Source organism: Sorghum bicolor, chromosome 4 (genome assembly GCF_000003195.3).
Source record: "Sorghum bicolor cultivar BTx623 chromosome 4, Sorghum_bicolor_NCBIv3, whole genome shotgun sequence".
Lineage (NCBI taxonomy): Eukaryota > Viridiplantae > Streptophyta > Magnoliopsida > Poales > Poaceae > Sorghum > Sorghum bicolor.
In genome coordinates, this window is record NC_012873.2 from 250,477 (window position 1) to 277,157 (window position 26,681).

Here is a 26,681-nt window from a genome sequence, read left to right on the forward strand (position 1 = left end):
AAAAAAAAATATATCAAAAACCGTCAGAGAAGGTCATCCGTGAAGGTTACCGTCAAGAATGAGCCATTAGGAATGAACTGACAAGAAAAGTACAATTTCCTGATGGAAAACCATCACGGTATGGTTCTTGAAGGTTGCTGCCAAGTGCCATTAGGAGAGAGTTTTCCCGTAGGTTTTTTTTCTTTTCCGTCAAAACCCTGTGGGGCTAATTATTTTTTCTCAAAACCCTATGGGGCTAATTTTGCATATAGATATATGCATAAGAGAATAGTTAATTTCAAGTGAACTAATGACACAATGCAATCAGCGTATACAATTGCAAGTGCTATGCAGGGATTTAACTTGCTCTGGCGAAGTATGTGAGATCCGCCACTGCATCTACAAGTTAATTAAAATGAATATATTGTCAAGAATATGCCATGAAAATTTAATAAAACTAATCTGACATTGTATATTTTATAAGGCTTGATCAAAGTTAGCCTTCTATTTTATAAAATAGTTCTATAAAAACTGGTTTGGAAGGCAGTTTCTATTTTGTGATTATAAAATAATAAAATCTGATTTAATCTCAAAAAATTATAACTAACTTATTATTAAACTAGAAAATATGAAACTAGTGCCAAATTTCCTTAAAATTGGTGTATATCTATTGCTACTCTGTTTGGCGTTATTTAGATTATATCCATTTTTAAATAAATAATGAGCACGACTATGAGCAATAAAATAATAGAAATAAAATTAAATAAGTTTGAAATAATTCTAAATAGGTATAAAAAACCTAGATATAGGTAAATTTTTAGAAATAAATTGGTACTAGTTTCATATTTTCTTTAATTTTTAAGTTATATTGCTTATGAAATTTTAGAGATTAAATTAGTTTTTCTTATTCTTACAAAAATAGAAATCCACCTTTGAAACCAACAAGAGGATGACATTTGTCCAATTTTGATAGTTGCAGGACGTTTCATACCTAATTTCACAGTTCATGGTTGAAAATCGGACTGACGTGCAAGGTAGAGGTAAAAAAAGAACATTACCTAATATTGTGTATTATTTTAATTAGAGTGCTCGGCAAAGGTTATGCTTAGCACTAATTATACATGCAAAAACGGTTTACTTATTTTAAAGGAAAATTCTGAAGCTTAGCTTTTCCAAATATAATCAAAGCATCCTTCAATTGCCCTTTTTTAATTATTTGAGCATAAAGTAGTTGCATACATGCAGAATAATATTAATTCTACCGTTATTCTTTTGCCAGATAGGTTCTTCCGGTTGATAGTGTAGAAAAATATCCCTGGGCCACCAGATGCAAACATATATATTATCTTAATTCAAGGTATCATTCTTGAGTGCACATAAAGCATACTAGCTAGCTAGCTATAGGTCTCCCTGCACAGGATTGCTTGCTTGCTTGCTGGAGTTGGATGCCATATGGCCAATTGGACATGTATAAATAGCTAGCCCCTGCGTGAATGCAATGTGTGGATGTGTAAGGCAAAACAGACTGGAGGCAGAGCTAATAGCATATATAGAGCTAATACCATCACATCACTTGATCTCTCCGATCTCGCTCATATATATCGTCCTTTTTAGAGGAGATCATATCGATGGGCCGTTATGCTTGGGGTGACTGGAAGCCTACGGCAACAATGCTGTCCGTTGTTGTAGTGTTCGCCGTGCTCAACACACTGACGAAGATGGCATTCAACCAAGGGATGCACACCAGTGTCCTCATCACGCTTCGTCAGCTCACCGCCTTCCTCTTCCTCGCCCCAATCGCCTACTACAGGGAGAGGTATATATGCTATTATATATTGATAGCTTGCTGCGTGCTATAACACGTAACGATATGATCTCTCAGGATCTCTTTGCTTGTGACAGTACGTACTACGTACGTGCGTTTAATTTGTGAGTAGTGACAGCTCAAGTGTCTTTCAGGCATCACTAACTTTGTCTGTCTGGAAGTTGGACTGAAATTTTCATAGAAAATTAAAGAGGTTATTAGATGTACTCTACTTGCTGATTTACCATGCATAATATATATATATATATATATATATATATATATATATATATATATATATATATATGTTGCGTGTAGGAAGACAAGGCCTAAGATGACACTTGAGATCTTTGTGTATCTCTTCTTCAGTGCAGTGCTTGGGTAAGTAGTAGTTGTGATTTCTCATCACTCTTCTTCATCAGTATAGTAGTAGTTGAGATGCTTTTTTTTCATGACTTGTGCTAATCATAAAAAACCTTCCTTAATTTGTTACATGCATAATAATCTCGTGTATATGTATGTATATATGTAGTGCCTCACTTACCCAGTGGCTGTTCTTCGTGGGGCTACGATACACTACAGCAACATTTGCATGTGCCTTCATCAACATGACTCCCATGTTCACTTTTCTTGTGGCACTTCCTTTTGGGTACGTAATTAGTTAATTAATAATATGTTACCTTGCTACTTAAATTAATTGATGCTAACTGTAAGTGTAACTGCATGCTATGCATTACTAGGATGGAGAAACTGGACCTCAAGACCGGAGCCGGCATAGCGAAGGTGATTGGCACAACAGTAGGGTTCACAGGAGCGATCCTGCTTGCACTCTACCAAGGTCCATCACTGACCAAACCCTCACCACCACCTGCTGCACCCGGAGCAGCAATGGCAGCTGCGGCGGGCCATGGCGGTGGCGCACATCATCAATGGGCGATTGGGTCTGTGGCTTTACTTGCAGGCGCAGCATGTTGGTCCTTTTGGTTCATCCTTCAGTCAAGACTGGGGAAGAAGTACCCGGCACTCTACTCTGGGAATGCCTTGATGTTCTTGCTCAGCTTCCTTCAGATGGCTGCTGTGGGGCTGGCCACTGAGAGGGACCTGTCAGTGTGGATCCTCAGAACCAAGCTTCAGATCATCACTGTGCTCTTTGTGGTATGTAATAGTTAATATAAGAGGCAAATTATTAATTCAGTTAATTTATAACCTAGATCAATGGTTATATATAGACCATTAATTATTGACTAGTGTTGCCCTGTTATCATTATTAAGGGGGTAATGGGGTCTGGAGTTGGTTTCTTGGCCATGTCTTGGTGCATCGAGCAAAGAGGCCCAGTCTTCACCACTGCATTCACACCTCTGATACAACTGATAGCAGGTGCTATCAACGTCGTCGCTCTCCATGAACAGCTCCATGTTGGAAGGTACAGTACCTAGCTACTACTAGTATACATACATATTCAGGAATCACATCATCGCTAGCTAGCTTATTACTCTGATCGATCCATGTGCAAATTATTCCAATTAATTCAACTGCTTAGTCAAAAAAAAAATACAAGATTGTTGTGCTTTAATTATTTGATTCTCCATGCATGCAGCGCCCTGGGCTCCGCTCTTGTAATTGCTGGGTTATACTTTGTCCTCTGGGCAAAGACAAAAGAGGCATCAGATGCTCCTCCTCCATCGTCCAGCAATATTAATGCACTAGACCAAGAGAAACCAAAGCAAGCAACGCAACAAAGAGAGGATGTCTGATGATGAGCAATCATCATAACTAACAGAAAAAAAAAATTAAAGGGGAGGTGGTCTGAGTCGCTACGTACTAATGGAAAGGAAGATCTAGAAAAGGGGGAAAAATTCATTCTCTGAAAGAGAGACAATGCAAGTAGTCAAGGTTAATTTTGTATGTGCTGCACAAACTGCAAACCCTTCTGCTGCATCTACACGTACATGTAAAGAATGGCTCCCGGGCAATGCAAGTGTGCAATCGTTTTGGGCAAATTAAACAATGCAAGCTCGTTACTTTCTCGCGGAGTGAGATTGAGAGTCGATTCTTTTTGGATGGAGGGAGCACTGTTGTACCTAGGTACATTTTTTACATATAAATACTGCAATTTACACATTTAATTTGTTGCTTGTAAACAATAATATCCGCAAACAATGCTGCCCCTCCCATCCCATCGCACATATCCCACATGTTTGGCCACCTCCATTATTTCCGTTCCTCCTCTAGTTCATAACTGCAAAAAAGAGTCATTGGCTGAAATAATTGCCCACGTTTCACTCGACCCATCTGTAAAAAGGGCCACATGCACAAAAGACCTAGTGTAGTCCTATTATAGTTAGGACTAACTAGCTATTTTCCATGTGCGTCATATACTGACCATGCATGCATATATGTTTCTCGAGATCTCTTCAACAAACCAAACTAATTTAGCCCCACAATTAACATCCATGCGCATGGTCAACAAGACCACATATATAGCATCCATTCATTTCTTCTTCGTCCTCCTAGCCTTTCTCTCAACATTTTCCTAGATCCATCCATTTTAACTATATCATGCTCGCCTTCCTAGCCAATATGCATGTGGCAAATGGATATGATTACCTCGAGCCATAAGGTTGATTTCATATCATCAATTCCAACTCACACCAGCTTCACACCAGCCAACGCAAAAGGGATTACTAAACAATAACCAGTAAGTTTCCTCAAATTGTTTGGTTGTACTCTTACTTTGATTGATTGATTAGATTCTGCCCTTTTCTTGACTTTCTGCCAAGTTCTATACATATAGCTTGCCTCTGCATTCATATATAGGTAAAGTAGATACAGTACGTAGGAACTCTGGGGGCAACAAAGCAATGATGAATGGTGAAATATTAAGACCAGAACCTGCCTATGCCAACATCATCTCAACATTCACATACTCATGGCTATAATTTGTCCAACAGTTCAGTGTTTATCCAAGGGTTTATTACATAATTTATTAAATAAAAAAGCCATAGGTTATAGTCCTCATCAGGAGTAAGGATGGATATTTGTCTTTTTTAGGATCAACAGTGCAAAAAATATTTATGGCTAAGCCAAATAATGGTGTTTAGTGGAGATAAAGCGTCATTAGTGGTAATAGCGAAACAATTGACACTATTGTATGGTAGACCCTATGAGTAAGCTATATATAGCAGACCTATAGCAGACTATTTAGAACCATATATACTCAATATATACATCCATGCTAGTATAGTATTCCAATTTATGGTACATATGTAATGTAAGTATTACCACTATCCATGCTATTGAAATGGAAGAAACATTGTTAAAAAATTGGTATGCATCATGCATATAGGATCCACATATATTTGGGAGAGGGTTCCATGACATCTAGCTAGGTATGTAAGTCCGGTTGTATGTATGCAACATCCAACGAAGAGTTCAAATTGTAACTAAAGTTTACAAAATAAGAATAAATAGTAGGTTGAGAACTTGAGATCACTCCTACAACAGTAATGCCATCACCGCCGGGCGTAATTAAAGCTTCTATCACCGTCGGTTTTGCTCAGTGGGAAATCTAGCCTTAGAAATGACCTAGGACGAACTTACTCAATAAAATTTGGCTAACCAACAACAAGATACATGTTAAGGGCAAAAGTTTTAGAACAACCAATACGAATTAAGATGTTAGTTTTAATATCGGAATTATCGATGATATACATGTTTCTGTGGAGAAATATAGTACAAAACTAGTCGATTTTGAAGTTGTTTGGACCAATTACGTCTCTAGCTTCATCTACTCCCCCACCCACAACGGCTTCATGAGTTTATTTGATCCTCCATCCATCACCAGATCATCATAATAATAAAAAATCTGTAGAGCTAGGCACTCTGAGCCTCTAAGGCTAAGCACAGGAACTGAGGAGCTGGGAGCCTAGAGGCTGCAGCTAGGCCTGCTAGGGGATGGCCCTATCCACCTAGGATCTACCGAGAGCCTTGGCGTGGGGTGGCCGGCTATGAGCCATGCAGCCACGGGAAGCGAGCGACTTGTGGCCGGTGGGAGCTCCATCGATGGGGCTCTAGGGCAGCGCATCCGGGTGCTTCCGGGTCGCCGAGTGTCGGGGGAAGGTGGGAAGGCAAGGGAGCCATGGGCGATGACTGGATGGGATCTGGAGATAGCGAGGGCGACTGAATGAGCGTGAGTCTAGAAGCCACGATGTAGCGGTGAGTGGTGTCGCCTGATGCCTCCCTAAAGGCCGCTTGTGTCTTTTGGGCTTGGGCCATTGGAAATGGACATGGCCCATTCTCACGTGGAAGGCCCATGATGCTTCCTTGCTTCCACCTTGTCTCCAACAGTCTAACTAAAATTGAAGCTGACAAGCAACGTTGTGCCGTAGCCATCATCTTCAACCTTGGCCTCGCTCACCAGATGCCAGCTCCGAGGGATAGGGGAGGGGTGCTCGGCCATAGGGACCTAGGGCAGCCACCCTAGCTCACCCTAGTGGTGGATCCGCCTCTGGCTGACGGTTTACAAATTAGTGATAAAAAGGGAATAAAAAAATAAAATAAAACACAACAGATCTATGTATCGATCGCTGTCCCCGTCCATCCCGCCTGTGTGCCACCGTCTCCATCGACAACAGATCTAGACGAGAGGGGTTGTAGTGGGTGCCATTGTCGTGCTAGAAGAGATACCGCCATCGAGTCGTGCTTATCGGGAGGGATACCGCAAGCCAGGGAGGGAAGGTTAGGGCTGCCGCCACCCCTGTCCATGGCAGATCTGGTTGAAGGGGTTGGTATGCACCATGTCATGCTAGGAGAAGGGGTCTGTCACTATGAGGTGGGGCTTGCTGGGAGAGGTAGGGGAGCATTGCCACCACCAGGCTAGGGAGAGAGGGGTGAGGCCGGCACCGCTCCCGTCCATCGCGGATTTTGCCGAGGAGGGTGGCAGGTGACACTATCACGCCAGTAGAAGGGGGACGAGCCACGGTTCTGCCGCTACCGGGCTGGGAGGTAGGGGCAGGTCTACCATCGTCACACATGCAGGTGAGAAAAGTAGCAAGTTGAGGAAGAGATCGAAGAGTGGTGCCCAGGTGGGAGAGAGTGAGGATGCTCTACGGTTCTAGTTATTATATACCTAAGGCTGGTTTTCACCACCAGTTCGTGGCTTGAACAGGCAGTGAAAACCACCAGACTGGTATTGATATATTATCACTATTGGTTTAAATAAAAACAGCGATAAAATGGTGTTGGTGAAAATAATTCCTATTTTAATGGATATACTAACTAATGGGTCACAAACAAATACTAGTACTCAAATTAAATATAATACTAGTGTTGCGCCGCGCTTGCGTTCACTCATAGTCAAGTTTTTCCAACGTCATTTGTACTAGCTAGGTGATGTTATATGTGTGTGTGCGCTGTGTGGCATGCATGATTGAGCAGATCGTGTATAACGCGCTTAATTATTAATATATATATTCTTGTATGTGTTCTTGACCGTCCTTCACCTAATCTTGGAAGAAACTAGAGCTTGTTGTTGTGTTTGAACTCTGTGTGTAGTCTCTATTGACTAGTAGCTACTTGTAACAAGTTGCTATAAGTACAATACAATAATCTCTCGATTTTCATGCGATGCGAAAGCTATGACAGTGTGCGTGCCTAATTGAGTCATGCAAGACTTGCCTGCCTGTCTGCCCCTATATAGTATATATTTTATATATATTCGAGCAAAGCAAAGCAAATAAACTAAGTTGCGTGCAGCACTGGATCATCAGCTCTCATCGTCTCAATTAGCTTTTTGAATGACTAGCTAGTGACTGAGCTTTTCTTTTTGACATTTCGCATAATAATTAATTAAGCTGCTGTGTATGCATGGTTGTCCACCCAAACCAAACTCTCCTGGCATGCATATGGCCGGCCGGTTGATTGATTGATATGTAGACGGAAGCAGAGATCGATCGAGAGCCAATGCAAATAAAAACGGATGGATGTACGATCGATCGAGATGGAAAGCAAACGGGGAGTTATCCTATATATCCTGCTATCTAGTCTAGTACTAGATGAAAAGAGTAGAGATGATGAATACAGTGCAGTCCATGCATAGATTGTCGGGCAATTTCCTTCATGGATATATCCTTAATTATATGCTCCGAGGATCGGAGCAGTATGTACACATGGGCTAACTAGATTGCCATGTGCTTACGCAAGTGCTATTCAGGTACTAGCTAGGCTAGCTGTCATTATATTGCTGATCCATCGAATTGCATCGGCAGTTGAGCTAGCTAGCTAGCTAGCTATATATATAGATATCGACCATATCGATCATATCGGTCGGTCAGTCAGTCAAGTGCTCTGCGAGCTAGTCTGCAGCTATATATGCTGTGAGATCGAATTGAATCGATCTATTCATCGTCGTCGTCTGTGCAGAGAGACGAAAGATCAGATCAGATCGGCCGGCCGGAGGCGGCGGTGGCGTCGAGCTCGTCGTCGGTCGGCGACGATCGATCAGCAGCGCGCGTCGTCAGGATTGTGGAGGAGGACCGGGCGAGAAGACGACGAAGATGGCATGGTCGTCGATGGAAGCGGTGGTGCTGCCGGCGAGCATGGTGCTGGTGCAGGCCTTCACCATGGGCGCCCTGCTCCTGTCGAAGCTGGCGCTCAACGTGGGAATGGAGCCCTTCGTCCTCCTCGCCTACCGCAACCTCATCGGCGCCATCGTCGTCGCTCCCTTCGCCTTGTACTTTGACAGGTACCGATCGACCTATAGTACTACGCACCAAAATACTATTAATGCATTGCATTGCATTGCAGCATGATGTGTGCAATCATAACTTATATGAAAGGAACTTGAATGCATTAGATAAGACGATATGATGCTCGAGTCACAAAGTAAACGAACTCTAGCTTACATTGTCGTCTAGTTATTTGATTCATGACTACAGTCTAGCTAGCTAGCTACGTATACCAGCTGGCCAACCAACCACGCACAGTATAATAAAGACTTACGTTCATAAAAAACAAGATAACAACGAGATATGTAATGTAATATATAAAGAAATTAACTTAATTTGGTAATAAATATATCTGACCCGTGTACCATTTTCATGTTATTAATTAAGTTTAAAAAAATCTAGCTACATGAGAGTGTTCGGTACGTTGTTTGCCCAAACACAGATAGCAATCCTTGTGGCTACGATTGGTTGCTTGTCACGCATTTAACTGTCAGGATATAGGGTTCGACTTCCTGTAGAGTGAATTTAAATATATTTGATTTATGTCTATATTTGGTAGCTCATGATGCGTTGTTAAAAGAAACCCCCTCGCCAACAAAAGCTGAGGTCGAGTATTTACCTGGGCCTTGTTTAGTTCACCCCAAAAATTCCGCGTCACATCGAATCTTGCGGCACATGTATGAAGCATTAAATATAGACAAAAGCAAAAACTAATTACACAGTTTAGCTGAAAATCACGAGACGAATCTTTTGATCCTAGTTAGTCCATAATTAGATAATATTTGTAACAAACAAACGAAAATGCTACATTACCGAAATCTAAAATCTTTTCGGAACTAAACAAGGCCGGCCAGCATGGTTGAAGTCTTCTACCTTAATGACGATGCCATCAGGAAGGTCCTATGACCACTCCTTTTCTCTTAATGAAAAACTTTATAGAATAACTAGGAGCATGCAGGTCGAGTTTTTTTATGCCCTCGGGTTTATATATATATATATATATGTCATCATCATGGACGACCGACAAAGGGCCGGCCGGGGTTGCACGAGCGTACCATACACGTTGCGTTATGCCGGCAGCGGAAGGCAGGGTCGTTGCGTTTTGCTTTCCTGCTGTTTCTTGCCTGCCTGCCTTGTCTTGACAAGCAAAAGCACGCATGCATGCAAAAGGGATGCTTAGCTACCTACCTAGCTAGGCTCACGTACGTGTAAAGAAATTTTGCTTAGAACAACATGCATGCATGCATGCTTGGTAGTAGTATAGGAGTATATGCTGCTTGTGCTTGCTAGAGCGAGACGGCAGGCCGGCATGATGTGCCTGCAAAACTAAAGGGATCGATCGGATGCATGAGTGGCAGAGATAGATCATATGCCGGCCGGTCGGCCGGGTCGAGTCGATCAGTGCTGTGCCGGCCGTCTTGTGATTGTGCTGCGTGAATGTACTTGTAGCGTCGACGATCGGTTACGTTAGTTATCCTTAACTTGCTCAGATTAGCACGACATGGTGTTAGACAGACATGACACACCATGTCTCCGTCCCATGCATGAACTGCTCCAATTCAATTCTTGCCCCATGCATGCTGCTGATGCCTAACATCTCATCTAGCTCATAGGACGCGTTTCTTTTACACGCGCGTGTAGTTACTCTCATCTATGTATCTCTAGATTTAAGGTGTATATGACCGGACGAAATGTATATAGACAAAGTATATGATCATACTAGACCATCTAGAGTGATATGTATGTTAAGTATGCATACATACATAGAGTATATGGTTATACTTATTGTATATAACTAGGTAGCATGCCCGTGCGTTGCTACGGGATAGCTAAATTTTTATACTAAAAACACACAAATCGCACGATAAAATAACAATATTACGAAATTGAATATTGCGGTTAAGTGACATCACATGTTGTCCATGGTGGAAGCCATCAGATATGGGGCAAAAGCTCAAAATCCATAACAGGATGTGATTGACTGTTTGTCTTGCGCAACCAAAATGAGTTCATGTTCAAAATCACTTCTTGGAACTCATAAAACAAAAGTAATACATGGATCTGGGTACTGTAGAGTTACCAATTCAACTGGTACCTGGTTGATAGGTAGCAGCACACATCATTTCCTCAAAAAGTAGAATTATCACAATGCAACCAATTTTGTGTTATATTCAAGTACAATGAATTAAGCTTCTTGTATTCCTAAGTTCTATAAGACAATCAAGTCCTAATTAGATTGTTAAGGGCAGAATTTCAACCCATCTGATATTTCCGATCCACGCTATGCTGGGCATATAAGAAATTACACAACCTATATGGTACTACATAGGGAAGTTTGTGGACCAACATAATATATATACTGATAAATAACTGAGCACAACCATCTTAAAGTGCAGTGGAAATTGCAAGCTGCTCGGCATCAGTGCATAATGACACAAGTGTTTTGTCCACTGTCACTACCTAAAACTTGAACGAAGACCCTACTGCAGTTCATCACCTGCATGTAAGTTAATATCCTTGTATCCTTTTGTGCAGATACTACCTCAGACAAATTATCTGCTTAAACACAGTATCTTAAACAGACCAGTATTGCTGACTTCTGACAACCAAAATCAAGTGTAAAAGTGGACACGATCACTGCCACACGTTCGGGCATTAGCACCGGTCGGGAAGGTCCTGTTGCCCCGGTTCCCGAGCCGGTGCTGCCCTTCCGGGACTAAAGGCCCACCCTTTAGTCCCGGTTCGGGCAACCGGGGCTAAAGCCCCCCCCCCCCTTTAACACCGGTTGGTAACACCAACCGGTGTTAAAGGGTCCTGCCAGGGCTGCCACGTTGCAGGACCCTTTAACACTGGTTGGTATTACCAACCGGTGTTAAAGGGTTTCTTTTTCTTTTTTTTTTGGTTCACTTCTTCGGTTCTGTTTATTGTTTATATATAATATATAATAATAGGTTTTTCAATACATGTTTTGCTGATACAATAATATATTTATATTACACGCATATTAAGCATATATAAATGAAAATTATAGGCTTAGCTTAATAATTAAGCTTTGCCTATAATAAAATGAATAGACCACATCAAAAATTAAATAGATATGTAAAAAGCTTTATATATATATAGTTTTATATGTACAAAATTCGTAACACATATATACATAGAGTTTTTTCTCCCAATGTCTACAAACGATACAAATGATCATCGTTGTTTGGAATAAGAGTTTCGTTGCCATTGAAGTGAAACTCGCCGTTTGGATTGATCACTTGGTCGCGGAGAAATCCTGCTATCGTCTCTTGGATAGCTTTGATTCGGTCTTGTTGTAGGACCTTTTCCCTCAGCCATTCCGTCTTTAATTTGAAATAAATAAAAAAGTATTAGTTATCTAAGTTATTCAATGTAATTCAGGAGATAATGAAAAGAGACATGTAACGTACTTTGAGCGTCTCTGTGGGTGTTTGATTGACTTGTGCCATCATGAATTTGCACACGTAATATGCACATAGATTGTTCCCCCTTCTTGTCTTAAACACCACTGTACGATATATATATAAAAATATTCACGACCACGACAATAAGGAGGCTAAAAGTTAGCGAAATTTTGTTAGCTAGTAGAACTTACTTGTGGATGTATTATGTTAAGCGGCGCTTTACATCCACTGAGATGTTCACGGTCAATGAATCTTTCCCAAACCCTATACACAGCCATTGTATATCGTGAACTAATAATTACAGAGTCATATTATGATATTTTTGTAGCTGAGATCGACATTACGTACCTTTGAATAATGTTTACCATTTGTTGATAATTTTCTTGTGGTTTTCTCATTGAGTCAAAGATTATCAACCGGTTCTTGGGAATTTCAATGACCATGAGTATCCAATGAAAGCTGTTTACACACACATATATATATAGTCAGTCCTATAATGTAAAATAAAATATGCATGCACTTAATAACTATATAACTCACTCGAAGTTGAAGGGGAAGAGTATTTTTTGTTTTTCTTTTTGGTTCACAAAGAACCTCATAAGATTGGTGCAGACTTCTGTCTCATGATCTGCTGTTCACACTGCCTGCGGAGCCTTGAAAACAATATAAGGGTCAACGAACCCAATACTATTGTCATTTCTCATTCTGAGCTCTCTCATTTGGTGCCTGCATATATACATACAAATCCTAAGTGTGTAAGGATTATATACATGTAATTAAAGAAGTTAGAAGTATAATAAAAAGAAAAAATACTTACAGACAAAAGCAGCTGACAAGAGATTTGTCAAGAGCGTCGAGGTGGCATAATTGGTGCAATTCTTCGAACTGCACGTATATGAGGTCATCTCCACGGAAGTAGTGATGTTGTCTAATACGAACAGAAATCCAATTCTCTCCCCTTTTAGACGCCTCAATGCACCATTTGTTTATTGCAAACATTTGTGTGCCGAGCTCGTGTAAACGCTTAGGATCGAATAAACTCCTGCCCGGTTCATATCTTGCCCTCCATTGATCAACTACCTCGGCTTTTTCAAATGTTTGGCATCCAAGAATGGCGGCAATTTCTTCCATATTTAAACCACTCTGTCCAAAGTAACGCTCAAGCGAGTCTAGCTCAGACAACGTTAAGGATTTCTTTGGCATCAAGTGGTCTGCCTGTAGCTATCTCAAACTTAGAGATTACATAGCGGCCCTCCAACGGCTTCTTTGGCCCTCGTGGAGGTACGCTTCTCCCCGTAGAGGTCGATCCAGAAGGCTACACGTACATATAGAAACAAAAATACTAAATTAATAACCAAGTAATAAGTCTAAAACCTAATGTAAGAGATGCATTATTTATATATGTTTACATTTACATACCTCGCCAGTATTTTCTTCTTGTTGCACGACAAGTTGTTGCTCAGGGGCATTGCCCTCTTGTTGCTCAGGGGCATTGCCCTCTTGTTGCTCAGTAGGATTGTCTTGCATGATGTCGTGGTAATCAACAAAGTACTGACTACCGTCGTCGATCATATTTTGAATGGCAGCTTCCATATAATCAGGATCATCATGAGGACGGTCAGCCATTTCTGTGTCTGCAACCATACATATATATATATTCTATATAAGATAAGAAATACACTAATACTACTACAAATGAAAGTGTTGGAGTGCTCTAAAAATAATACTATGATCTTTTAAGCCAAGTAATACATTAATAAGAAATACACTACAATTCATAATACACTACAATTCAAAACACTACAATTCATAATATACTAGAATAACATACTAAAAAGTCTTTTAAGCCAAGAAATACACTAGAATAATATAAGTGCTAGAGTGCTCCAAACTAAAAAGTAATACTAAAAAAATAATACGGACAATAACACTAGAATAATATACTAGCACACAATATATTTCATAACAATTCAAAACACTAGTACAAAATATATTTCATAACAATTCAAAACACTACAATTCATAATATACTAGAATAACATACTAAAAAGTCTTTTAAGCCAAGTAATATACTAGAATAATATACTAAAATATAATACTAAAAATTAATACTAAAATAATAGTATAAACTAATAGTATATGTTTTAAGCCAAGTAATACACTTGCACATAGAATAATGTACTAAAAAATTAATACTACTACAAAATGATACAAGAATAATATAAGTGCATATATATACATAATAATACAAAATAATAGTATATAAACTGTTCGGTATGAAATATAAGTGCATATATAATGATACAAAATAATAGTACATAATTAAGTGCATATAAAATAATAGTATATATACATAATGATACAAAATAATAATATAAAATAATGATACAAGAACAAAATGATACAAGAATAATAGTATATATATATACATACATACACATACATATATATATATATATGTGTATGTATATGTATATATATATATATAAACTGTTGGTATTCATATATATCTATACAATTCATATATACAATTTTAGTCTATACATATAAAGTGTTTTGACATTCATCCATATATATATATATACACACAAGCGATCGATACATGAAGAAATATACGTAGATCTGGTGTGGAGAGCCGCTGCAGCGGCGCTGGAGATGAACGGCGGTGCTGGGGAGACAAACGGGCGGCGCTGGAGATGGCGGCGGCGGCGCTGGAGACGAACGGCGGCGCTGGGGAGACGAACGGGCGGCGCTGGACGACGGCGGCGCGGAGATCTCTGCTCGACGAAGACGAAGACGAAGGGAACTGCCCAGATCCACGGCGCCGGCGGCTTATATAGGGGCGGACCCTTTAGCACCGGTTCCAGCCACGGACCGGTGCTAAAGGATCCAGCGCGCGCTAGGGCGGGCTCCTGAAATTTTCAGGACCCTTTAGCATCGGTTCCCACTATGGGCCGGTGCTAAAGGCCCATTTTTTTAGTTTAGGATTTTTCAATTGTTTTATATATACAGTTTATATTATAAATTGTATAGTAAATTAAATATTTTGCATAATGTTTTTTAAACAGTGACATATATTGTAATTTGTTTTAATGTACACATGAAAATTTTTAAACTTAAATATCTTATTGTATTTTTATAATTTGCAATGATTTTGTAAGAAATGTTTAGTATTTTGTTAATGCAAAAATATATTATTCCAATAAATTTACAAAAACTATATCCAATGAACTGGAACTTTATTTTCACATCATATTGACGTAAAACTTTTTATTTTTGTTATTTATTACTAGGAATGCTAGTTGGGTATAATTTTCATCAAATAAAAAATCATATAAAAATATATATCTTGATGAACACACTCTTTGACCGAACCCTAGATTGTCCCAAATGGAAAAGTCATGAATACAAAGTTTGCTACACTCATCAAGTTCTACATTTTGTCTAATGGTCAACTTTTCATTTGGAAAAGTTTGAACCACTGAATTTTGAATTTTCATAGAACTCATAGCCACGCAGCGGTTTCGGAACCCTAGATGGTCTCGAATGGAAAAGTCATAAATACCAATATTGTTCCACTCATCAAAATCTACATTTCATATATAGACCATTTTTGCATTTGACAAAGTTTTGGGAAGGTGTAGTTAAAAATCCACAATTGACACATATAGTTTCATATAGTTTGTGTGAGGTTCAAGAATTTGTGGGTATTATTAACTTAGACTTTCTCAAATGGAAAAGTTGTGTATATAAAAAGTTTAGATCTTGAAGATATCTAACAACTTGGTATTCAAAATATTTTCATTTGAAGTAATTTAGTTTGTCATTTGACCAAGTTTGACCAAGTTTGACCAAAACCCGTCTTGGATTTTATAGAAATGTAATTAGGATTGGCTCAAAATTATCCAAATGGAAAAATGGACAATATATAAAATATAGATCTTGATGATCTCTAACAACTTTGTATTCAAACTTTTTTCATTTCAAGTCATCAAATGGGCTATTTGACCAAGTTTGACCAAAGTCAAAGCATTGGTTTTTACAAACACACCCTTTGACCGAACCCTAGATTGTCCCAAATGGAAAAGTTATGAATACAACGTTTGCTATACTCATCAAGTTCTACATTTTGTCTAATGGTCAACTTTTCATTTGGAAAAGTTTGAACCACTGAATTTTGAATTTTCATAGAACTTATAGCCACACAGTGGTTTCGGAACCCTAGATGGTCTCGAATGGAAAAGTCATGAATACCAATATTGTTCCACTCATCAAAATCTACATTTCATATATAGACCATTTTTGCATTTGACAAAGTTTTGGGAAGGTGTAGTTGAAAATCCACAATTGACACATATAGTTTCATATAGTTTGTGTGAGATTCAAGAATTGGTGGGTATTGTTAACTTAGACTTTCTCAAATGGAAAAGTTGTGTATATAAAAAGTTTAGATCTTGAAGATATCTAACAACTTGGTATTCAAAATATTTTCATTTGAAGTAATTTAGTTTGTCATTTGACCAAGTTTGACCAAAACCCGTCTTGGATTTTATAGAAATGTAATTAGGATTGGCTCAAAATTATCCAAATAGAAAAATAGACAATATATAAAATATAGATCTTGATGATCTCTAACAACTTTGTATTCAAACTTTTTTCATTTCAAGTCATCAAATGGGCTATTTGACCAAGTTTGACCAAAGTCAAAGCATTGGTTTTTACAAACACACCCTTTGACCGAACCCTAGATTGTCCCAAATGGAAAAGTCATGAATACAAAGTTTGCTACACTCATCAAGTTCTACATTTTGTCTAATGGTCAACTTTTCATTTGGAAAAGTTTGAACCACTGAATTTTGAATTTTCATAGAACTCATAGCCATGCAGCGGTTTCGGAACCCTAGATGGTCTCGAATGGAAAAGTCATGAATACCAATATTGTTCCACTCATCAAAATCTACATTTCATATATAGACCATTTTTGCATTTGACAAAGTTTTGGGAAAGTGTAGTTGAAAATCCACAATTGACACATATAGTCATGACAATTTTTGCATTTGATGATCTCTAACAATTGGAAAAGTCATGAATACAAAGTCATGAATACAAAGTTTGTTACACACATCAAAATTCACAATTCTCAAATATAGTTTCATACAAAGTCAAGCCGACACAATAGTGAACTTCTTCTTGACGTATGACCCTTGGTTATGATCGTGCCGTAACCATGGAGTATCCTCATTGTTTAACAGAATGCTTGGGTCTTTGTTGACTATGAAGGGCGGAATTCGATCATCCCTTTCATAATCACCTGACATGTCTGACTTGTCCTCAATTCCGACAATGTTTCTTTTCCCAGAAAGGACAATGTGGCGCTTTGGCTCATTGATGATTGAGTGGTCATCATTTTTTCCTCTCTTTGGTTTCGTAGACATATCTTTGACATAGAACACCTGACTCACGTCTGCAGCAAGGACGAATGGTTCGTCTTTGAACCCACTATTGTTAAGGTCCACGATTGTCATCCCATACTCCTTGTCGACTGTTACCCCACCTCCGGTCATCTTCACCCATTGGCACCGGAACAAAGGAACTTTAAAATTAGCTGCATAGACTAGTTCCCATATGTCTTCTATGCGTCTATAATATGTTTGTCTGTTCCCATTTGGATCCGTGGCATCCACGCGTACACCACTATTTTGGTTGGTGCTCCTTTTATCTTGGCCAACTGTGTAAAATGTGTTACCATTTATCTCGTACCCTTTGTATGTGAGGACATGCCATGATGGTTGCCTGGCCAACAAATAAAGCTGCTCATCAATGTTTTCATCACCTTGACATTTTTTGCGCAACCAATCGGCAAAAGTTTCCATGTGCTGACGCATTATCCAAGCTTCATTCTTCCCGGGCCACTGGGACCGTAGGAAATCTTTGTGTACCTCAACATATGGTTCCACCAATGAGGAGTTCTGGAGAACTGTGTAGTGTGCTTTATTGAAGTAATCGTTTTCCGTACCAATATATGTTTTCTTCCCAAGTGTTCCCTTTCCGCTGAGTCTGCCCTCGTGTCGAGATTCAGGAATGCCAATTGGGTCAAGGTCTGGAATAAAGTCAACACAATAATGAGAGGGAGTTCCGGACGGTATCGCTTTTGAACCCGTTGAGAGACTGAAGACCCGGTCACGGTTGCCATCTACTATCCATACTCAATTTTAAAATAATTATAAATTCCACATTTACTAGTAAACATGTATGATACAATGGACATTATATGTAGTAATAAAAATAAATCAAGTGATATTAACAAACCAATTAATTTGAACTATCCTACTTTCTATGATCATAAAAATATACTATAATTCATTCTTGCAAAATACATTAAAACTAGGTTAACCATGAAATATGATATATATATATATATGGATACTAATTCATGTGAATGATTCAAAATAACAAAGTGGATTTGAGCTAAAAAATGATGGGAACATCACAAGCCAAAAACAACATGAAAAAGACAAGAAAGGCTGAAGTTAGTCACCTCCAAGCACGAAGAGACGATGACGGAGTCGAAGAAGATCAACGATGGGCGTTGGAGATGAAGAACAAATGAAGAACAAGCAAGAAGAAGCTCCAAGAACAACAATGGTGCTCTCGGTTTCAAATGGGCAGAGGGGAGGAGGGAGCCGGCCTATAAACCGGACCTTTAGAACCGGTTCAGGGCAAAAACTGGTGCTAAAGGGTTACCTTTTAGCACCGGTTTGTAACACAAACCGGTGCTAAAGGGTTTGCCTCGGCCCGTGGCTCTGGCCGGTGCTAAAGGGACCCCTTTAGGACCGGTTCGTGTTACAAACCGGTGCTAAAGGGTCTCTGCCCCGACAGCACATGTCAGTAGCCGTTGGGCAGGACCCTTTAGCACCGGTTCGTGTTACAAACCGGTGCTAAAGGGGTCTTTAACCCCGGGCCGCAAAAAGGCCGAGGTTTTTGGCCATTTTGGGCATCGACCAATGCCTCATTCTGTGGTAGTGGATCAATGATGAATTGTTTGCTACATGCTAAGCTATTATTTTTGTAGTGCACTTCTACTCCTTAATGAAATACGTGCTAAAAAAAGTAATTGTTTACTACATGTTTTTAAAACATACATGCGCTAATTATAAGTGACAATGTTAATCTGAAACCTATGCCAATCATATCAGACCATATTTCTAAAATTGAGATAACTCCATATCCAAGAGCATGTTAGACCACATTTCAAGATCTGAGCCAAATCAGTACCTAAGATGATAATAATTGCTCTTTTCTGAGTACTGCTTGAAATTCCGAACTATTTGATGAATGTAAATTTCAGAATAAAATACCAGCCATACTAACCTCCATGGATATAAGGCTGTGGTACTTAACGCAACCCTGTAGAGAAGCACAAAATAGTTTAGAATGAGCAAAAAGATATTTACATGTTGTTGTCACTTCATAAATTGCAGAGATGGAAAACAAAAAGGAAATTCTGCTAGATATGTCCATCTGAAATCCTATTGATATAAGTGCCTCATTCACAGCATAAGTCATATGTTCATTTGAAATAAGAAATAAAGGATAGAACAATCAATCCTATTTCACTGTTATACAATAGGAGATATGGACTAAGCTTTTTAACTTGATACACCTGAATGGAAAATAACATAATAAACATATATTGAAATGTTAGATAAAGCAACACTATTTTAGGTTTTCAGCACATGCTGAATCTAATTTTCTGTTGAGATTCCATACTGCCCATGCTGCCTGGATTGCTTCAAGCCTAGGATTGCACATTGCCCATATATTATCTGAAACCACCAAAGAACATTCACTCAAGGCAGCTTAAATACTTATAAAGGAGCTAATGTGCTTATCAGACAGTGGCAAGATGTCAAAGGAATATAGTGACAAATAAGTGACTGAATCAACAAAAATTAGTATATGCTTATAGCAGTAAAATCAAAACAAAAATGGTAGATACATACAAGTAGCAACTTAATGAGTTAGAAATATGTTGTGACAAAAACAAGGCAAAAAAGATCTAACTAAAAAGAATTTTAGTTAGATTTATTTTCTTACATAACCTTAGACATCCTCCACTAACTTGATTAAACTTATTTAGGTAAATTGGACATCAGAAGATCATTCTACTTCTTCTCCAAAATAAATCATTCATCAAAATAGAATCGTTCAAACAATATAGAATGTTTGAGGCCAAATCAGAATGAGTATATTTTCCAGCAAATATGTTAGGCAAACTCCATCCTGTGGTTCATGGTATGTTGATGGAAACTGTCAGAATCTCGAAGCACTACAGAGCCAACCGAAAGAAAAAATTAGTGACAATAATAACCCCTAGATAGCGTATATGCTACGGAGTAAACTCAAATGAAATACACAATTTTAATTTATCTGCTACTCAAATATTGAACAAGAAGTAATATTTATATGATATTCTTGTTTATGTGCAATAGCCAATAGACCACATGATTTTGTTTTAAAATTACTCTGCGATTTCAGGTTTATGACTTTCTTAGACTTTCATGTCAGCGAGTGATAGAGGAACCATATTAGTTGAACCAATGCAAAATGCTTTGTCATATTATAAGACCGTTTCCTTGGGCAGATACATCAGTTTGTAGCCACTTGCCTAGCTTGGGCAGACTGCCGCTCGTTAGGGGATATCATTGTGCATATCAACTTGAGCTCTGGGAGGTTGCTCATACCTGTGGAGGAAGAAAACAAACAAAAACAGAGCTTGACATCTCACTGTAGCTCCAATGACACGCAAGGTTAACAAACTGTAAAAGAAAGTTTTTTACTCAATCAAGTATCCAAATAAACACACATCACTGGACATAAATTTGACAAACAAATTCAAAAGAATTCAGGGGAATTTCTTCAAACATGTTACCTGCGCTAGTATGTCGAAGTCCACACAAGAAAAGAAACAAATATATACGGCACGGTTGTTGCTGTGCACGCAGCCGGAGTTGATGCCGAAGCCAACTTGGCTAGCAGCGTCCGGCCATGAACGGATGCTCGGCCCAGAGCCTGGGCCCCTAGACTCAATGTTGTTGCCACTCTACAACGCGAAGCACCCCATCTGAAGACGAGGCGAGCGGGCACGATCCTGCCGGGTAATTTTGGGGAAGGGGCAGTGAGGCCATTAGAAGGGGCTGGGTTGGATAGGGAGGCGGCGGGTGGTGCGTGCGACCGCACCTCTTCCCTTACCCAGTGACGGGCTTCACTGGCGATGCCGGCGTAGCCGAGGCGCTGACGAAGGGTGAGCTAGGACATGGCAGCGCGTCGGTTCCACTCCAGATGCGAGGTTGTCCTCCTCATGGACTACGCCACCGGGTGCGCTACCGCCGAGGTCGCCATGCTACGGCGCGGACATGGCTTCAGCCGAGGTAGAGCGTCATGGTGTTGGGCGGAGTCGCTATGGGGCAAGACCGTAGCATGTGTGGTGGAGGCTAGTCGTGCCCTGGCGACTGGTGGCGTGCACTGGTTGTGTGTCCGGTAGTGTGATTGACGGTGCGAAGAGGAAGGAGCGCGCGGGGAAGGAAGGATTGTGGGGAGGAGATGGATGGCACAATCACACGGGGAAGGAAGGATCGCGTGGGGGAAGGAGCGCCGGTTGCGTGATTGACGGTGTGGCGAGGGATCGCATGTATGGGCAGACGGACGAACCAAAATAAAGTTGCACCAAAAAATATCCACACTTTATTCTTTTTAGTTGTAGGAGATATAGTAGTGGCATTTTAGTAATATATTTAAAATATAATTTTTTTTGAAAAATTTTCGCGTGGTAAGAGCTAGAGTATCTTAATATGAGTATATAAACATACTCAAACTGATAAACAAGTATGAATACATACACAATATAGTTTATTGAAGATGAGAGTAACTATACGTACGTGTACAAAGGAATTTCCATATATATATATATATATATATATATATATATATATATATATATATATATATATATATATATATAATTCCCCAACCTGGATGAGACAAAACTCATATCTCAGGTGTCGTGTTCTCTGTATTGTGTAGTATTCTGTTATACACAGACAAGGATGTGCAGTGAGTGCATGTTTTTTTTTCTTTGTTCTTTTTTCCTTTTCACTTTTTTTTTTGAAAACAATGAAAGGTCATCGTCGTCGTACTGGCTAATTAAGGTAGTTGTAGCACTTTGGACGGACTTAGCTAGCTTCTCTTTCCTTTTGCTCGATCAGGCCAGGTTTCATCATCATTCAACTAATAATGGCCAACAAACAAGGTCGTTTATTATTTCGATAACTTTTGTAGAGTTATTATTATAGGGCCAAGCCAAATTCATCCATTTGACTGCTTCGGCCGGCAGGCTAGTTGTCTTATTTCCCATTTTTGTAGCATTCAGGGTTCAGGTATAAGAAACTTCTCCCATTGATCTCTTGCATGCTTCAACATGTCATTCCTGCTGGACTTGCTGCAATTCTTTACAATTCGGCAAGTTCCGAGTCGTACTCCTGGTGGTGGTCAGATGTGCAGATCGAGAATCGAATCAACCAGCCCTGGACCATGACCACAATTCACATCCTTCCAAGTATCCTCCTGAAAACGACACAAACCATTCCTTAGTTTCCATAGCCCCCACTGGGCCGCAGCAGAAAAGATATTAACAAACCACAAAATTTTTATCACTTAGTCACATCTTAGCCAACAGCTAAGAAATTAGCACCACAAGATGGGTCGTCTACCTTCCTTCTCAAACTTAAGTTATCTCTACTCTAGAGCTTATTTTTCGACAACAGACAAAGAAACAAGTGTCCTCTGGGAGGAACTTCAATTCTCCACAGAGCAGGAATATGTGAATAGGAGTCATCATGGCCCTAAAATTAATAACTTTGGACTCTGGCTGGGAGGAATAGACACCACTAGAACTGTACTGAACTGCCATACTAGGGTATTCTCTTCCTCTGTAAAACAGATAGTTGATGCCAATTGAGTTATCTTTAACCACATATTCATCACTATGTAGTCTACACATCTTCTGAAAGTAGTCGCACTACGGAAAATATTTGGCATGCATGGGAAGTACCATATGTAGGTTTATTTTAACATGGCTGGGATGCAAATTAGTAGTAATTAACACTCATATTGTCAGTTACAGCATGCAGTCGTGTCTCATGCGCATTCATCTTTACTTTGGCAGTTTGGCTGATAACTGCTTTATCACTGTATCATTAGCAGCTAGCAGACCTGTGTGTGTGATGTGCGGCCAGCAGGCTATCAGTCAGCACAGGCCAGACCTACCCCAGCACCACACTCTGCTTCCACGCAATGTCACACACAGTACTATTGCCAAGCTCAAGCTCCCCGTGTCATGTTTAATTATTTTGTATATAATATTGTTCGATCTCTTTCTATACATATATTCAGTTCAGTCGATTAGCACTGTATATTCATTTTACTAGCTAGTAGTCACATATATATAAAGAAATAATAACATGTTAATTAACAGAGCAAGCAGCTAATTAAGCATGTGTGGCGGTGATGATGGGTGCAGGTCCATGGTGCGCAAGGTGACCCTCAAGGTGATGGGTTGGATGTCCATCAGCGCGCTCTTGAGCATCGTCCTGGCCATGGGTCTCCACTACTACGGCCTGCGCGCCACCACGGCCGCCATCTCCGTCAACTTCCTGAACCTGATCCCCGTGGCGACCTTCCTGATGGCTGTGCTGCTCCGCGTGGAGAAGCTGGCGGCGGGGACGTGGCCGGGGCGTGCGAAGATGGCCGGCACGGCCGTGTGCGTGGGCGGCACCATGGTGGCCAGCCTGTACAGGGGCCCGCTGCTGCACCCGTGGCCGACGCACCTGCTCCGGCACCGCGCCGCCACGGCGCCGCAGCACCACCGCAACATGCCGCTGGGCACCGTGTACCTGTGCGGCAGCTGCCTGGCCTACGCGCTCTGGTTCGTCGTGCAGACGCGGGTGGGCAGGGTGTTCCCCTGCAAGTACCTGTCCACGATGCTGGCCTGCGTCTGCGGCACCGTCCAGGCGCTCGCCATCGGCGCCGTCATCAGCAGGGGCGACCCGGCGTCGACGACGTGGCGGCTGTCGTGGGACCTCCGCCTGGTCACCGTCGTCTACTCGGGGGTCTTCAACACCGCCGCCACCTTCTGCATCATCTCATGGGCCATCACCAGGCGAGGCCCCATCTACCCGTCCATGTTCAACTCCCTCTCGCTCGTCGCAACCACCGTGCTCGACTCGCTGCTGCTCGGCACCGACGTCTCCGTCGGCAGCCTGCTCGGCGACGCGCTCATCATCCTCGGACTCTATGCCTTCCTCTGGGGAAAAGGCAGAGAGATGAAGCACCTCAAACAACAACAAGAGCAGCAGCAGCTCAACGGGACGGGACCATGATGTCGTCGTCGATCAGAACCAACGGCCGCGGCACCACCACCACTACTGCTAACAACAACAACAACGCCGACGACCGCGTCTAGCTAGCTAGCTAGTAACTGCAGCTGATGATATATAGCGTGCACATACATGCAGTTTTAATTTATGGTAAATAAATAAAATTGAGCAGTTAGCTAGCTAGAACTAGAAGTTGAGGTAAATTGGATGGATGGATCGATCGGCCGGCCGGATGCATGATCTCATCATGCATGTATATCATGGTCATGGCTATTATATTGCTGCTCAAGGAAATCGTCTATGCCCGGTGTGGCAGCATATATAAATGCAGCAAGCGATCGAAGGGCAATGCAATGGGTGCCAGGACCCTAAACCAAACCTTCAATTCCTAGCGTACGTACACACACTCACCAGCAAGATGTTGTGTGGTTTCCTAGTCGCAAAGGGTATGTTGTTGTTTGGCATCAGCAATTAGCATGTGCATCTCATCCTTTGCTGCCATCGAATAGGCCTGACTCGTTCCTGGGCCAAGCACAGTCCTTTAATTTGCTGCCATCTAAGCCTGACTAGTTCCTGGGCCAAGTCCAGTTCCTTTAATTTGCTTCTTTGGCCCAGGTTAGGCCATTTGGACATACGAGTAACTCCGTACTACTTTGTTGGATAACTTGGCTCTATTATTAATCTTATCTTATACTCTAATAAGGACCCAATGATTAAACACGAGTGGCGATGTCGGGAGAGCAGCACGGCCTCCAAGTTGAAGGTGGCTGGATGTGTGTGGCTTGGGAGAGCCAGGGATTGTGATGCGCAGGGGAGAATGTCCTAGGACCAGGGAACAGCGAGCGAGCGTGGCTCGCACAAGGAAAAATTATACTTATTCCTCTAAAATATTGATAGTTGTCTACTTCACTCCCCAATTAGAAAACCAGTTATTATATCCTTACATTACTAAAAAAACCATATAAATAACTCTCAAAGACAGTTTTCAAGGTGGTTTCGCTGACGTGGCATATACCACGTTGGTGCTGATGTGGTGTTGAGTCAACAAACAGTACAAAATAAGTTTGTATAGTCCCAAACATATCAAGGCTTGACCACATGAAACCCTAACATATCCAGATATACATAATACAGAGTCATAACTTACTTGATGAATTGAAGATCTCACATCCTCTCTACGACTTTGTTTCTAGTGTGACAATATTAGTGTCAAGTATCTGTGAGGTAAACATGTCTTACATGCTAGAATAAAACACGATAAGATAGATTATTGATGGGTAAGAGAACATGTTGGTTGCCTCAGCTCTGCAGATCAAATTGCTTATAGATTCATGAAAATGCTACCTACATGACAATTGATGTTATTCTGGAAAAATCTCAACTTGACATCCAAAGGTGTGATTATCAGGCCGAGGAGTTGGGAATACACGTGACTGATATTACTATTTGTTACAATATTTTCTTTCTCAATCAATTTGGTGTGTGGCTCCTATCCATAGTTCAGGATATCATTGAGTTAGTTGTCATAATCTTTTCTTCGTTGTCTCATGCTCTCTTCTCGTCCGGCAAAGAATGCAATTCTATGCCCAAGGCCAACTCAGTGTACAAGCTAAATTATGCATGTGCCCCTACTCAATTCTCTCTCAGACACACAAGTATCCAAAGCCTATACCTCGATCCTGCCACCAAACCAACCAGCACTTCTTATTTCTTCCTAAAAGCAATGGGCCTCCTACACACAGCTACTGGAAATGTAGCTGACACCCTAAAGTTGTATACTAAAGAAGAGAGTATTTTGTTGTAAGGCCTTGTTTACTTCCACACAAAAACTCAAAATTTTTCAAGATTTCCCGTCACATCGAATCTTTAGACATATGCATGAAGTATTAAATATAGACAAAAATAAAAACTAATTACACAGTTTGGTCGAAATTGACAAGACGAATCTTTTAAGCCTAGTTAGTCCATAATTGGACAATAATTACCACAAACAAACGAAAGTGCTACAGTGTCGCGAAATATTTCGCATCGGGAACTAAACAAGGCCTAAGTACAAGGCGTTGTTACACTAGAGACGTTTTTTACGATATTAACACAGTGAGCCATGCAGTGGCAGATCTAAGATTTCAATCATGGAGGTACAAACCTATATGAATTAACTTGCCAATTATAGATACCACCAAATAACTATAGAATAGTTTAGGTGTGAGATTCAATTCGACAATATCATTCATCGCCTCCAAATTTGATTTATTGTCAAGAGAGATCCATACTCAAACTTCTTAACGTTTTTGCAATGACAAAAAGCTC

General features: G+C 40.5%; 2 protein-coding genes across 5 annotated transcripts; both read left to right on the plus strand.

The window, feature by feature from the left end:
• On the plus strand, positions 1,438–3,811 carry LOC8066479 (WAT1-related protein At3g30340). 3 transcript variants are annotated; one of them, XM_002451298.2, is made up of 6 exons: positions 1,438–1,795; positions 2,102–2,164; positions 2,316–2,432; positions 2,524–2,938; positions 3,056–3,207; positions 3,382–3,811. In XM_002451298.2, exons 1-6 carry the CDS (start codon positions 1,608–1,610, stop codon positions 3,536–3,538), a joined length of 1,092 nt encoding a protein of 363 aa, XP_002451343.1. In that variant the 5' UTR covers positions 1,438–1,607; the 3' UTR covers positions 3,539–3,811. The 3 variants fall into 3 exon arrangements, with proteins under 3 accessions (XP_002451343.1, XP_021314580.1, XP_021314581.1); XM_021458905.1 differs by having other exon boundaries at positions 1,440–1,795; positions 2,153–2,164; XM_021458906.1 differs by lacking the exon at positions 2,102–2,164 and having other exon boundaries at positions 1,440–1,795.
• Positions 4,336–24,720, plus strand: LOC8081336 (WAT1-related protein At1g09380). Of its 2 annotated transcripts, XM_021460298.1 has the most exons (3): positions 4,336–4,482; positions 8,205–8,526; positions 23,516–24,720. In XM_021460298.1, the coding sequence occupies exons 2-3, from the start codon at positions 8,339–8,341 to the stop codon at positions 24,372–24,374; spliced, it is 1,047 nt and encodes a 348-aa protein (XP_021315973.1). In that variant the 5' UTR covers positions 4,336–4,482; positions 8,205–8,338; the 3' UTR covers positions 24,375–24,720. The 2 variants fall into 2 exon arrangements, with proteins under 2 accessions (XP_021315973.1, XP_002451345.2); XM_002451300.2 differs by lacking the exon at positions 4,336–4,482 and having other exon boundaries at positions 8,113–8,526.